Source organism: Uranotaenia lowii, chromosome 3, assembly GCF_029784155.1.
Source record: "Uranotaenia lowii strain MFRU-FL chromosome 3, ASM2978415v1, whole genome shotgun sequence".
In the NCBI taxonomy this organism is placed as follows: domain Eukaryota; kingdom Metazoa; phylum Arthropoda; class Insecta; order Diptera; family Culicidae; genus Uranotaenia; species Uranotaenia lowii.
The window spans coordinates 342,077,119-342,091,498 of NC_073693.1; the positions used below are offsets into that span (position 1 = coordinate 342,077,119).

The 14,380-nt window shown below is 38.6% G+C and overlaps 1 protein-coding gene across 2 annotated transcripts in view; it reads right to left on the minus strand.

Annotated features, from left to right (window-relative positions):
• Window positions 1-5,532: 5,532 nt before the first annotated feature.
• The window catches only part of LOC129755198 (putative sodium-dependent multivitamin transporter), a 35,831-nt gene continuing 26,983 nt past the window's right edge, over window positions 5,533-14,380 (minus strand). For both annotated transcript variants that reach the window (XM_055751572.1, XM_055751573.1), the window contains exons 3-7: window positions 8,050-8,271; window positions 7,650-7,990; window positions 6,944-7,586; window positions 6,401-6,814; window positions 5,533-6,327 (exon numbers count right to left, since the gene is read on the minus strand). In XM_055751572.1, the coding sequence (XP_055607547.1) occupies window positions 6,274-6,327; window positions 6,401-6,814; window positions 6,944-7,586; window positions 7,650-7,990; window positions 8,050-8,271 (1,674 nt within the window). In that variant the 3' untranslated portion in view covers window positions 5,533-6,273. The remainder of the gene's footprint in view (window positions 6,328-6,400; window positions 6,815-6,943; window positions 7,587-7,649; window positions 7,991-8,049; window positions 8,272-14,380) is intronic.

Below are 14,380 nucleotides of genomic sequence, written 5' to 3' on the forward strand. Positions count from 1 at the left end.
CAATGACGGACCTCAATTTCATTTTTTTATATGAATTTACCACCAAATGCTGGAGAAAAATGCACAAAACGGATTTGAAATCATCCACTTAGACTTTTCGTGAAATTTATGAGTCAGTTATGTGGAAATAAGGTAGTTACTACCGGGGTGTCCTGGATACACTGTGTTTACTACAACATTCACGTGAAATCGATATGATACATCGAAATCTTAGTTTACGTGAAAAATCCTGTAGAAATAATTTCTAAATTCCTTTGCGTGTAGTGAACAAAGCTACCCCGAAACATGAAATCTGTTTTTGTAACAAACATTTAGTTATAGCCACTAAAATGTCGTTTGAATATTCTGCTATCAATAATCATGCTTTATACTCCTTACCTCAGTACGTATTTTTAAAAAAATAAGTGTTACAAAAAAGCAACCCCTTCAAAATATTCGAAAATTAATTAAAAAAGTGATCAATGTCCCCCAGTTCAACAGAAAAAATATTTTTTCAATATTTTTTATCCAATAATTTTGATAATTTTATAAATTATGCATTATTCGAAAAAAAAAGAAACGAAATGTACCAAATAATTTTTGATTTGTGAAATCGAACCATCTGGAGATTCAAGACAGCTTTCTAAAATTTTTAGAGGAAATAAGCTCTTCCTTAAGGGTGAGAATGTTCCATTTTCTTTTTATCATGTTTTGATGTCATTTTCGTTCAATGAAAAACATAGCTTTCGTCTGATTTGGCTGCCATAGCTTCAGCAGTGGCGAGTAGCACAAGCTCTTAGAGCGAAACTTTTGTTGATAATTTTTTACACTAGGTGCCGCTGATGTAAGTCATGTTAAAATCTAAAATGTTGATCTTGATGAATGGCATTATTTCTTTTGAATATTTACTTTACTTTATATACAGTTTATCATTTCTATAAATCAACTCCTCATACATTATAAGATGATTTCTGAGCTCATGCATCCAGCCGAACAAACATTTGTAGCAAGTACTTTCACAGCACTCATCGTATCCCATCATAGAATGGTACCTTATATAATAACTTTTTATTAATCTAGTGAAACTCGAAAAGGTGAACTAAAAAAAGCATTTCATGTATCAAAATAAGCAATATTTAGAATCTTTTTATTTTATTTTCAACATTCTAGGTCAAATTTGTTTAAAAAAATTTCAGAAGTTTAGGTTAACATTCTAGCTGTTTTTTTGTGAATTAGGTCGTTTACAAATTGGTTATCATTGGGTTTTACAACTTACATACAAAATATTTTTAAAATTATTTTCAAATATTTTTTGCAGATAATCCAATCGTTATATTTACTCTGTAAGAAATGAAAAGTCAACTAAGTTATTTTAAATATTTGTAACCTAGCATACATATTTACTCTGTTTAAATGCTCTAATCATAATTTTACCTTTCAGATTCGTATCCTTTTAAATAATAAAGAATATATTTCTATCCGTAATTTTATATAACTATATGTATTATTAGAATATTTTAAATAATTTTCCTTACCGCCATATATTATTCTTATACAATTAATAGTATATTTTCAGAGGGAATGCATCTGGGGTTAATCCTAAGGAATTATTGCAAGCGGCACGGGTAGCCGGCCATTGTAGGTTTCTGAGGGTTGGATGCCTTCCTTCGACGAACCATCGGACCTCAAATCCCTAATTCAGTTTTGCACTAAGTGCCGTTACTTCCGGCCATGCTCCGACATCCTTGGGCCACACCGGTGTAGTTCGTTTCACTTCTTACCAGGGTTCAAACCGAAAGCTTAAAATGCTATAAAACTACTTCGCTTATCACACCTTGGAGACAAATCTCCTACTGCTGATCTGCTACAGGAAGCGACAACAACTCACGGTGTGTTTTGTAGAAGGTTTAAAAGAAAAAAAATAACTGTAACGCTGGAAGTTCTCTCAGTGAATTTCCACAACAAAAAGAAATACTTAATCGTTCGTCACAATTTCTTTAAACAATCTGATAGGGGGGTTGGGGCTCAAGGGGTTCAGCCTTCTTTCCCAAAGCGAGTTAAATTTTCAGTACAAGAAATAAATTTAACGGGAAATCGTTTGATCTCGAAAGCAAGGTTGCCGAAATCACGTATTATCACAGAATTTTGAGCGAAATTAACTATTTTTTGTTATTTTCGACTTTTTATTTCTGACTATAATTCATGAAAATATGAAAACAAGCTGATGTAAATTGACTGTAAAACTGTAAGAAATTTCCAATGTGTTGTTTTTTGACAATATTTCTCTATGAACTTCATAGAAAAATCGTCACAGAAAACCGTCTTAGAATTTTAGGTTCCGATCATAGAATTCGTGAATTTTTTTGTCAAAAACACAGATTTTTTTAGGCAACCTTGCTCAAAAGGTGTTTATGAAGAAAAATTATCAAACATGTAAGAGAATTGGCACGCCTTCGGCGAATTTTGTTTCAAACCACTCTAGACGTAAGACATTTCATTATACGACGAATTCAGTTAATCTTTTGTACTGAAACTCAAATCTTGACATAAAAACCCCACCTCGTGTTTAAAATTGGTTTTTACAAAGAAGTGTAACTAAACTAGTTCAAAATTTTAATCCAACAATTCGAACTTCAAAATTCTTTCGTTCAATATATACAAATTTAACACATCACAAGTTGGTTGCCATATGACAGGTGTTGAACCCTCACGATAGTCAATTTATGCTGGTATAAAATATTCCTCAAGAAACCAAATTAAGTTTCAATTGTATTTTGTGTTCCTCATTTTTCTGAATGCTCAATATTTTAAAATGTTCAAGCAAATTTTACATCAGCTTGAAGTATGTTATTGATCCATAATATTCCTGTACAAATAGTTCCATATTAATCCAGAGTTTCCTTCCACGTGCTTTCGAATGTTCTAGAATTCCAAAAAATCGAAATTAATTTTGATTACTGCGAAAAAAGATAAAGAGGTCTTCTTTAGGCCATTTAAACCAAATTGAATATCAGATATTTTTAAAGCGAAATTCAAATTTGTCAAATGAAACAATAATCATACTCATCATTATCATCATCTTCAACATCATTTTAAAGATTTTTTAAAATTTTACAATAAATTAACCGAATTTTGTAAGTCAAACTGTTTTGTTCAAATTTATTTTTAATAATTTTTATATATTTCACAATGTTTGTCAGTTCTGAATTATTGTGTTTTGAACACGTTATTTTCTTGATAGCCATTATCTAAATCTAATTTTTTTATAAGAAAATTGAAGGTTCTATCTTTTATTCTTTCCAGGATCCAGTATTTTGACGGCGACAAAATATTTATAGCTTGAAATTTTAAACTATAAAACCTGTGCTTTAAAACTTATCTCTTACTTTTTTTAAACTTAAAATAACCTATTTTAAATCGTGCATTTTTTTAATCATTGAAAGGTCGAAGTAGCAACTTTAAAGCTAAATTTTAATTTATTAATAAATTTAATCAATTAAATTAGTATTTGCTTAGTGCTTTCAAAATGTACCACTAATTTTCGAAAACTAATTTTTTTTTATTAGTTTCTTATTTATGATTCAAGAAATCATTCATTTTTCGAACTATATTTAGCCGGAATAAGCTTTCAATGATGAATTGACCATATAATTTTTGTAAATATTTAAAGTTATTATTGCGAAATAAAATTACTCTTTGTTTTGGTAACTAGAAGAATTTGAATATGAAAAATGATGTTACTTTATTTTTCGCCCTTATCTGTGAAAAGTGATGTGTTTTTTAATAAAAACATCTTAAAATTATGTATTTATTTTATAAACGGATAGAAAGTTAGAGAAGAAATGAAAAGTGGTAAAAATGAGTGGGGAAAATTTAATAAATTCGTTTAGCACGGGTCAACTACTATGAAGTGGAAGATACAGATAGAGTTTCGAACTTTCTCACTTCTAACTTTCTATCCGTTTATAAAAAGCATTTCATAATCTTAAGATGTTCTCACTAAAAATGTCCTTTTTTTCACCGATAAGGCCAATAAAATAAGTAAAAAACATTAAATTACGGTGATTAATCGTTTTATAAAATAGAAAATGATTTTATCTCCAAATTTGATCACCGGAACTCTTGAAATAAAATTGATTTTCTTCTTTGGATAAAATTTAATTTAATTTCCATGCATGTGATTCGAATAAATTCTCTCAAGTTTCAAAAGGTTTTTTTTCTTACCAATAATTCACAACTCAAAGCCATCAAAAATCAAATGTTTTTGAGAAAACAAATTTATTTTTCCGTGATTTTACCCAAATATTGTCTGATGGAAATGATATATTTTCTTTTGAAGTCCTGAAAAATTGAGTCTGTTTTTACATTTGACTTGAGAATAATCATTAAATATTACAAATCTGATCTTGTTTTTCCAAAACATAGTTGAAAATCCAAAATTTATGTTGAAATAAAAATAAATAAATTCGGAAAAATGTATAGAAATAAAATAAATCTGGGAATATTTCCAAGTCTGTGTTCTTGCTCAAAATTCTGTGAAATTAAAGATTTTTCTATGATTCCAGCAACCTTGCTCACAGCGTGTTTAAATTTTTCTTCCAATTCAAAAAATTACAGCGTGATTTTTCAATCAAGCCTTCAATTGAAAACGAAGAAAAGAATTTTTCAAGTTTTATAGACGCATATAACTTATTAAGCTAGGTCTTTCGCGTCTCTGTTTTGTTTATTACAATATAAGTAAAAATATAATACAATATTCTTATTCTTAATTTTCATAAACTATTACAAGAAGAAAGGGAATGATAGTTAAGACGAGTGGAAGCCCTAGAAGAAATTCGAAGGCCAAGCCACACAGCCATAGGCAGGACCTTGCTACCGATGGGGGAACCATACATACATACATACATACCAATAAGCTCTTTCTTAAGGGAACATCCATAAATGACGTAGCATTTTTTTTGAGTTTTTATACCCCCCTCCCCCCTCGTAGCATTTCGTCACTAAGTCATAGACCCCCCAGTGAGTTATTATCAAACGTAGCTTCAATAAACCCCCCCAATTTTTTTTCCTCAGCTTTAAAAAAAGCAGTTAAATTCGATAAAATTAAAAAAATGAATTTTGATATTTTTTCGTAGAAAATCAAATATATTGTCTGGTTTAGATTTGTTAGATTCGTGGTTTGTTCACATAAAATGTATTGCCAAAAATAAGTCGCGCGACTCTACGGTGAACCCAGTATCCAGAAGGTGGTGAAGACAGGCCGTATACGCTGGGCAGAACATGTTGTGAAAATGCCGAACGACTGTCCTGCAAAACAGCTGTTTGCTGCCAATCTGGTAAGAACAAGACGAGCAGGGGTGCAACGAGCGAGGTGGTTAGACCGAGTGAATTTTGGGAGTTGTATTCATCAAGTTATGTTGTGAGACGGAGTACTATGAAAATAAATAAAATAACCTCCAATACTGGGGAAGCCACAAAATTAAGGCAATATCTTTGTCTTAGTAAAGTTTTGGATGTGATATCGTAGAAAAAAAAAACTCCAATTCTATCCTATTGATTGATCATACACATTTCTACTTATAGGTACACCTATTCGATTTATTATAATCGTTCTTATACGACAACCCTGCATTTTAATATTATATCTCTCTTCATCGAATGTACAATAAAATAATCTTAATAAAGTAGAAACTTAGTTCTCCCTAAAAAGCACACGTTTAACATTGTAATAACTATTAAATTACGAATTAAAACATAAATTGAAGCACGCGGGGATTACGTTGCCCTTAAAAACTCATTAAGTAATGACGGTCTCACTTGCGTTTGTAGCGTGTGCTATACCTTCTGCTACTTTTCTTTATAACCTAGTTAGTACCTAATTATTGTTTTAGCTTCATTCTAAGTTGCTGGAAGACGTACGTACGGTTTGGTTTTTTTCACTTTTTTTTAAACATCTCAAAATGCCATTTGTTTCACAATTTTTGTGCTCGTTCCGATGCGTTGGATTGAAGTAGTTTCCTGTTCAGAGGAGGAACTAATTTAACGTATTTTCCGTAAAAACTGGTACGGAGTCACACATCTCAGCCAATCGGTGTCTATAGAATACTTTAAGGATGATTAACTGTTTTTCATCGTTCTCTCTAATTTGATAGCTTCTCGATCACGTTCAAGGTACTTGAGGATTTCTGGAGATGATCTTATGTTATTGAGCTAGATGAACAACAGGCAACGGGCAACTCTGCTATATATTAAGTAGTAGTCTTAAGGATGGTTAGATGAATCGTGTGTCAGCCATCATAGATGACTGAAGTCTGATTTGCCGAAAACGTTTCGTTTGGTAATTTCGATCTGTAATGAGGATGAAATGATTGATTGTGAGGACGAAAGCCGTCAGGATTGGGTGTTATTTGTTGGAAATTACTTCTCCTCCATTTTCTATGTGCCTGGCCAGCGATCGCTTCATGCGTTTGGCCACCGGTGGGGAAAACAGATCGGTGTTGATGTACAGCTTGTCGTTGTCCAGGTATATCCGTTCCGTGCCGCTGTGTCCAGTATAGTGTAGGAGGGCACTGACCGTGTAACCTATCACGAAGGTTACAATGTAACCCAAGACTACCGACCAAAGGTAGGATAACCGGTACAGGTAGAAGTAGTCGGAATCCGGCCGTTCTGCTCGTTGGGCCATCGCCATCGGAGACATATTGGTGCTGTTGAAACCGCCAAATTGGTCGCAATCCTCGACAGAGAAGTCTAACATCTTCAGTGGGGGCCTTGGCTGGCCAAAGCCCACCCAGAGGGAAAACGAAATACCTATCGTAAGTCCAGTCATGACACCCTAGAGAAGAAAAAACCATCGTTAAAGTTTTGAACAACGTATTTGACGCTTGATTTCTGATCTGAAGACTGAACTTAAAATCTGAAATCTGTAAATTGAACCTTGGATGTTTTTGTAAGTATAGCTTACCCTCTGATTGGCCAGTTTAGTGAACATTCCCATAGAAAATAGAGCGAAAAGTGGTCCTCCGATAACGCCAAAAATAGTCAACGAGGCTTGCAGCACTCCACCCATAAATTGTGCTAGGAAGGCTACCGCCAAACAGATTATGCCGTAGAGAAAGGCCATAATTTTTGTCGGTAGACTGGACTGCATATCCGGCAGAGGTCGTTTCTTGATCTTGGCATACAGGGGTTTGAGGTAATCTTCCAACGTGACTGCGGCCAGAGAGTTTAAGGCCGCCGATACGGATGATAAACTGGCCGAGAATATTCCGGATACAAACAGGCCAGGTAATCCGGGTAGATCACTCATGGCATCCACCACAAATAGTGGCATGGTTTGATCGCGAACCTTGATACGACCCTGCTTCAACGGGTCACAGGTACTGTAGAAATAGTACAGCGCCAGGCCACTGAAGGATGTGCTCAAACTTAGTAGCGACAGGATCGGCCAGTTAAGCCACAGAGCTTTTTGGGCCGATTTCAGATCTTTAACGGTTTGAAGTCGCTGAACCTGGGTTTGATTTACTGCGTATAGCGATAAGTAAGTGAACATTCCTCCTATTACCAGAGACCACCAGGTGTGCCGAGTTGTGGGATCCGGATTGAAACTGAAAAAAAAACAAAACCATATTTAGCTTTTTTCAAAACACTTAAAAGGAGTTTAAAATTACTTCCAAAGTTCCAACCGTCCACCTCGTTCGGCTGCTTCCCAAATGGGCCCGAGTCCTCCGGCCTTAACTGCCGCACAAATTATAACGGCATAGATGGCCGCAAACATCAGAATCGACTGGAACACGTCCGTAAACAGGACAGCCTTCATTCCACCGATGGTCGAGTAGAAGGTGCACACAATTCCAATCACCAAGATGGAATAGGTTTGGTCCAGCCCGGTGACGGCTTCCAGAGCCAAAGCTGGAGCGTATACGGCAATTCCCATGTACAAGATCATCTGAAGCGAGTACGCTAGCGAAGCCATCAGCCGGGTCTTCTTGCCAAACCGAAGCTCCAGATACTGCAAAAAAAAAAAAAAATTAGAATCTCTTATTACCAATCAAAAAGGTCTGAACCAACCTGATAGGCACTACAGGCTTGCAGCTTAAAGAATACTGGCAGAAACAGATAGGCAGCGATCGGGGTGGCCAACCCGTACGAAAAGTTGATCACCACGAACTGCGTTCCGAATTGGTAGTTTTCGTTCGAGACGCCGAGCAACGTGATGGCGGACATGAAGCTGGCCATCAGACTGAACGACACCGGCCAGATGGACATGTTCCGATCGGCAAGCAGGTATTCCTGTAGGGAAGAGAGAAGAAAACGCTTATTCAGAATTTTTTCAAAACAGTAGGATTTACACCACGAGTCGAATGATTCGATTTAACAAATTTAACCTCCAAGTCCTCGGAACTCATGCGAATAAATATTTTTTGTATGAAACGCTTATCGGAGTCGGAACAATGAGGTGAAAAATTGTGAGTCACGTAAGGTAAGCCAAAGTTGGATGACTCAATTGTTTATCACTCTCTGGAGCCATTCAGAGTATGTTGGATTGATCGAAGCATCAATGATGGGTATTTAAAAAAATATATAGAAGAATAATTCAAACAATAATCAACAATTTAGTAATATCCCAAAGTTTTCACCACAATTAAATGGACATTATAGGCTAATATGATAACGTCACTCTCTGGAGCCACTTTTAGTCTGCTTTAAATGGGTGTTTCGGAACAAATCAATAGAAAAATGAAATATCAAGGTATTACTCAACGCAATTTTCTCATTGAAATGATTCGAGCCGTTTCTTGCATCTTTTTTTTTTTAAATTAATCTCTTCAAAGATTGTAAGTTGATAGAAGCATTACCACTCTCTGGAACCACGTTGAGGGGTTAATAATAATGCAAAAAAAAATCATATTTAAGTAAAAATCTTTCAATTTCTAAACAAATTATAAATAATTCGTACAGCTTTACGGAAGGATGTGTTAAAAAATGTGTTTTTTATGGCTTTTTAACTTTTAAGGAAAAAAAAATTTCGTCGAAGCAGCAATTTCAACAAAATTTCCAAACCAAACGTATCTGCTATTTCTTCCACCACTTTTCAGATGATGTTTCGATTGTTTTGCCACCTTTTTCAATTTACCATTGACTTTGTCCTGATGACACTTTTCCTTGAAAACTTATCCCTTTATGGTGACTCCAGTAATGGTGTTCAGTCCGCAGAACGGACTGAAGAAAACGCGCGAGCCGAAGGAGAGCATCCGGAAGAAGGTAAGCGGTCCGAAGCGGGAGAGCGGGGAGAAAAACCATCGACCAATCAGCGAGCAGCGCGCGACGAGCCGAGGCTATAAAAACCGCGGTCCCGTTCGTCGAGCGAGTTCAGTTACAATTCAATCGCGGAACCGAAAACATCCCGAAGCAGCGAGAGAGAAGCCGAATCAGCAGCCAGAGAAAGAGAGAGAGAAGCAGCTAGGGTGGAAAGCTGCTCACCATTATCGTGCTCGGACGGAGCCGATTGAGTTGCGCAAGCAAATCGTGCTACTAGAGGAACAGTGAACAGAGAAATAAACAACAACATGGAAAGCTAAGTGAAGTGTGTTTTCTTAGTGCTTGCTGCTCCAACAATTTAGCTCCCGGTTCTAAATTGCCACCCCCCAAACGGCTCTTTTAAGAGCCATCGAAAGAGTTTAGTCAGTCTTGGTGGCAATCATCGATGAGTCTTGGCATTCCAGGCAGCGTTCCCCGATAACCTGCCTCCACTGGTTGGGCAACCACAGGGGGTTGCCCTGTCCGGCCCAATCCCGCAAGGGGAGCGGGCACCCAGTGGTCGTTCCCAATGCCCCTCTACATACAGTCCACGAGTCGAGTTCCAACATGGAAATGGTCCTTCGAGCCGGATGAAAAAGCCGGTACCTTCAGACGGAATACCTCCGTCTTTGAGAGAGTGTGAATCGGGAAGCGGATTGTTGGAGTGAAGCACAGAGAAAAAATATCAAAGAGAAAAGCAAAAGTTTGAAAGAAGTGAAAACGAACAACTAATCGAGAAAAGTGGTGATAAAAATAACTGCAAATAAAAGTGAAAAGGACTATCAGTGAATTTAAAAAGTATTGAGCAACAAAAGTGAACTTTGTAGAAAAAAAGTAGTGAAGTGATAAAAGTGAAACATAATGCCTCCAAAAAGAACACCAGTGAAAAACAGCCCCGATTCAGTGAGGAATCACGATACGCTGGAGGTGCTGATTCACAGCCGTGGAATGGCGCAGCGAAATATATCCAGGATAAAGTCCATCCTGCAGCAGGCGGAAGAGGAAGGAACTGAGCTAACTCCTGCTCAATTAAAAGTATACCAGCGGAGTGTGGAAGGTTCGAAAACCGAGTTCACCAAGCAGTACAATGAAATTCTCGCCCAGTCATCACCAGCCGAGCGTGAAGAAAATGACGACGAATATTTCAGCTTTGTTGACCTGTATGAGGAAGTATCGATGATGCTAGAAAGTTGGCTCGACAAGCATTCGCCAACTCTACTACCACAGCTGCAGCCGCAGCTCACCAACAACCAGCCGCCTTTGGTCATCCAACCTTCTCTTCCCAGAGCAATACCAACGTTCGACGGTCGCTTCGAACAATGGGAGAAGTTCAAGGTTATGTTCCGGGATGTGGTCGACAGAACTAACGAGCCAGACCGCATCAAGCTATACCACCTTGAGAAGGCCCTTGTTGGAGACGCAGCCGGGTTGATAGATTCCAAAACTATCACCGACGGCAACTACGCTCGAGCTTGGCAACTATTGGATGAACGATACTCCGACCAGCGACGGATGATTGATCGGCATCTAGCTGGCCTGCTAGGTGTGATGAAGTTACACAGCGAATCATTCACCGAGTTAAGGTCTCTGGTAGAGACTTTTGATAGTCATGTCGACAACCTCAAGTTTCTGGGCCAAGGTTTCGCTGAGGTAGCCGAATACATAGTAGTGTTCCTGATGTCTCGAGCCTTGGATGACGAGACAAAGAAGCTGTGGGAGTCTACTATCAGGAAGGGTGAGCTGCCAACATATGAAGACACCATTCATTTTCTCAAAGAGAGAGTGTCCGTCCTGGAGCGCTGCCAATCCTCAGCCGAGATAGGTCATCCCAAGCATCGCCAATTTTCGAGGATCAATCTACCAAGACATCCGAGAATCAACACGGCCACTTCCCCAGCACAACAAGAGCAATACTGTGACTTTTGTGCCAAAGGTCACCGGATCTACGAGTGCCCCCAGTTCAACGAAATGTCGGTCAGCCAAAGGATCAGCAACGTAAGAGAAAAGAATCTTTGCTTCAATTGCCTCAGCCGAAGACATCGAGCAATTGATTGTCCTTCAAAGATGTCCTGCTCCAAATGCCAACGGAAACATCACTCGTTGTTACACCTTAAGGATATGAAACTGCCAACTCGACATGTGTTACCAGCGCCAACACTAGCGACATGGTCCCAGGTTCTAGTTCCAGAATACAAGCCATCGACTAGTATTGCGTCCCCAAATGCTGCCCATTCCCACGTGCCAACGAAATCGACGAGTCAAGTGTTCCTGCTCACCGCCCTGGTCAATGTGATGGACAAGGATCAACAGCCGCATCCCTGCAGGGCGCTTCTAGACTGTGGCTCACAGGTTAGTTTCATAACGCAGTCGCTGGCTGACGCATTGAGAATCCCAACAAATGAGGTGAGTGTCCCTATTAATGGTATTGGTAGTGCTAAATCCGTAATGAAGAGAATGGGTACCGTCCAAGTCTACTCCAGGTGCAATAACTTTACGTTGTCGCTGTCCTGCCTTGTGTCGCCAAAAATCACTGGCCTTCTTCCATCATACACAACTGATATTGAGTCTTGGGAAATACCTTCAGGCATCAAACTCGCAGATCCCTCCTTTTTTAGAATGAACACTATAGACATGCTTATAGGTATGGACCATTTTTACGAAATAATGAAACCAGGTTATTTGAAGTTGTCCGACAATCTTCCTACGTTGCAAGATTCTCAATTTGGTTGGCTGGTAGGAGGAAATTGTTATGAAGGCGTTCATACTGGAGCAGTCTTGGGTTCATTTGTCGTGAATACAGATCCTGTAGACAAGCTAGATAAAAGGTTTTGCGAAGTTGAGAACATTACCCCTGAGGAAGTTCCGTCCAATAGCGTTGATGAATGTGAGCAACATTTCCTAGCCACCAATCGTCGTGATAAAAATGGTCTTTATGTGGTCCAACTTCCTTTAAAAAACAATCTGGCGCAACTAGCAGACTCCCGTTCTTTGGCACTAAGGAGATTCTTTCTTCTTGAATCAAAGTTAACTCGAAAACTCAACTTAAAAGCTCAATATTCCGCATTCATCGAAGAATCGCTTAATTATTCCAAAGAAATCCAAGAATACAAAGATCCTCATGATCCTGAAGCCCTCAATTCTGCACCCCTCATGATAGGACGTACCCTTTGTGCAGTACCTGACCCTGGAGTAGACGGTTTGGTAAGAGTTGTGGACGTTAAAACTAAATCTGGAACCTATAAGAGACCAATTCACAAGCTAGCACCATTACCAATACTGGACAACCACAATCCACATATCACGGGGACACACTTTTCGGCGGGGATGATGTTCAGTCCGCAGAACGGACTGAAGAAAACGCGCGAGCCGAAGGAGAGCATCCGGAAGAAGGTAAGCGGTCCGAAGCGGGAGAGCGGGGAGAAAAACCATCGACCAATCAGCGAGCAGCGCGCGACGAGCCGAGGCTATAAAAACCGCGGTCCCGTTCGTCGAGCGAGTTCAGTTACAATTCAATCGCGGAACCGAAAACATCCCGAAGCAGCGAGAGAGAAGCCGAATCAGCAGCCAGAGAAAGAGAGAGAGAAGCAGCTAGGGTGGAAAGCTGCTCACCATTATCGTGCTCGGACGGAGCCGATTGAGTTGCGCAAGCAAATCGTGCTACTAGAGGAACAGTGAACAGAGAAATAAACAACAACATGGAAAGCTAAGTGAAGTGTGTTTTCTTAGTGCTTGCTGCTCCAACAATTTAGCTCCCGGTTCTAAATTGCCACCCCCCAAACGGCTCTTTTAAGAGCCATCGAAAGAGTTTAGTCAGTCTTGGTGGCAATCATCGATGAGTCTTGGCATTCCAGGCAGCGTTCCCCGATAACCTGCCTCCACTGGTTGGGCAACCACAGGGGGTTGCCCTGTCCGGCCCAATCCCGCAAGGGGAGCGGGCACCCAGTGGTCGTTCCCAATGCCCCTCTACATACAGTCCACGAGTCGAGTTCCAACAAATGGAAACTTTTGATTTCTTCCAATTGCTACAGATGGCTTGCCAAATTTGCAGCAATTTTATCCGCGAAAACAAATTTGAAATCTACCTAAGTAAGGTTGTGAGATTGCCCAGTTTTATTCGGGTGCGCCCAGATATTTGATAAGAACTATTGCCGGATTTCATTGAGAAAAGCCTGGATTTTGCCTGGATTTATTCACTTTAATTGGCAAATTGAAAAAAAAACAAACTGTGTTGTACAATATTTTTGAATTATGCCTCCAAAATGAAATGTTTTGAGCAAGTTAAAAAAAAATAAACATGAAAGTTTATTTTTGGAAGCCTAAATTATAATTCAATATCTTCGATAATTTTTTATAAAAAAGGTTTTTTTTCATTTTCTTTGCTTGATTTTTGTTGCGTAGTTTCTCGGTTTTGGCAAAATTTTCCCGGGAATTGTCCCGGTATTCCTCGGACATTTGGATGTCAAGTTTGAAATCGAATGTCCGGATTTGGCCGGGGTTTTACGTTGCGTTGTTTATTAGAAAAATCTGAGTATCTTTCTTTTTGAAGTTCAATATGTATAAAAAACAGAAAAAAAAACTCAGTTAAAATTGGCCTTATGTTTGAACCCTGCCATCAGATGTTGTACAGTCACCTTATCCTTCGCTGTAGAACGCCAGTTTGCTTTGAACTGGTTCTCCTGCTAAATTATTTTGGGGTCTTCTTAAGGTTCTGCTTAACTTTCGTCCAATATTTTTCAATTGGGCGAAGTTCTGGTGTGTTTAGAGGGTTCTTATTCTTGGACACAACCTGATTGTTGGTAGCGGCAAACCGCTTCATGGCCTTTTTTTCATAATGAAAGGATGCCAAATCCGGCCAAAACAGCACAGACAAGTCATGTTTCTTCAGGAAAGGCAGAAAACGCTTTTGAAGACACTTTTTTATGTAAATTTCCTGGTTGATGGACCCGGTTGCAACGAAAATGTCGCTTTTCAAGCCACAGATACAGATAGCTTGTCAAACGAGATATTTCTTGGCAAACCTCGTTAGTTTAATATGCTTGATAATGGCTGATATGAATAAAGCTCTATTTTTTTGCTATTTTCGAGCAGTTTTGTGAGTCAA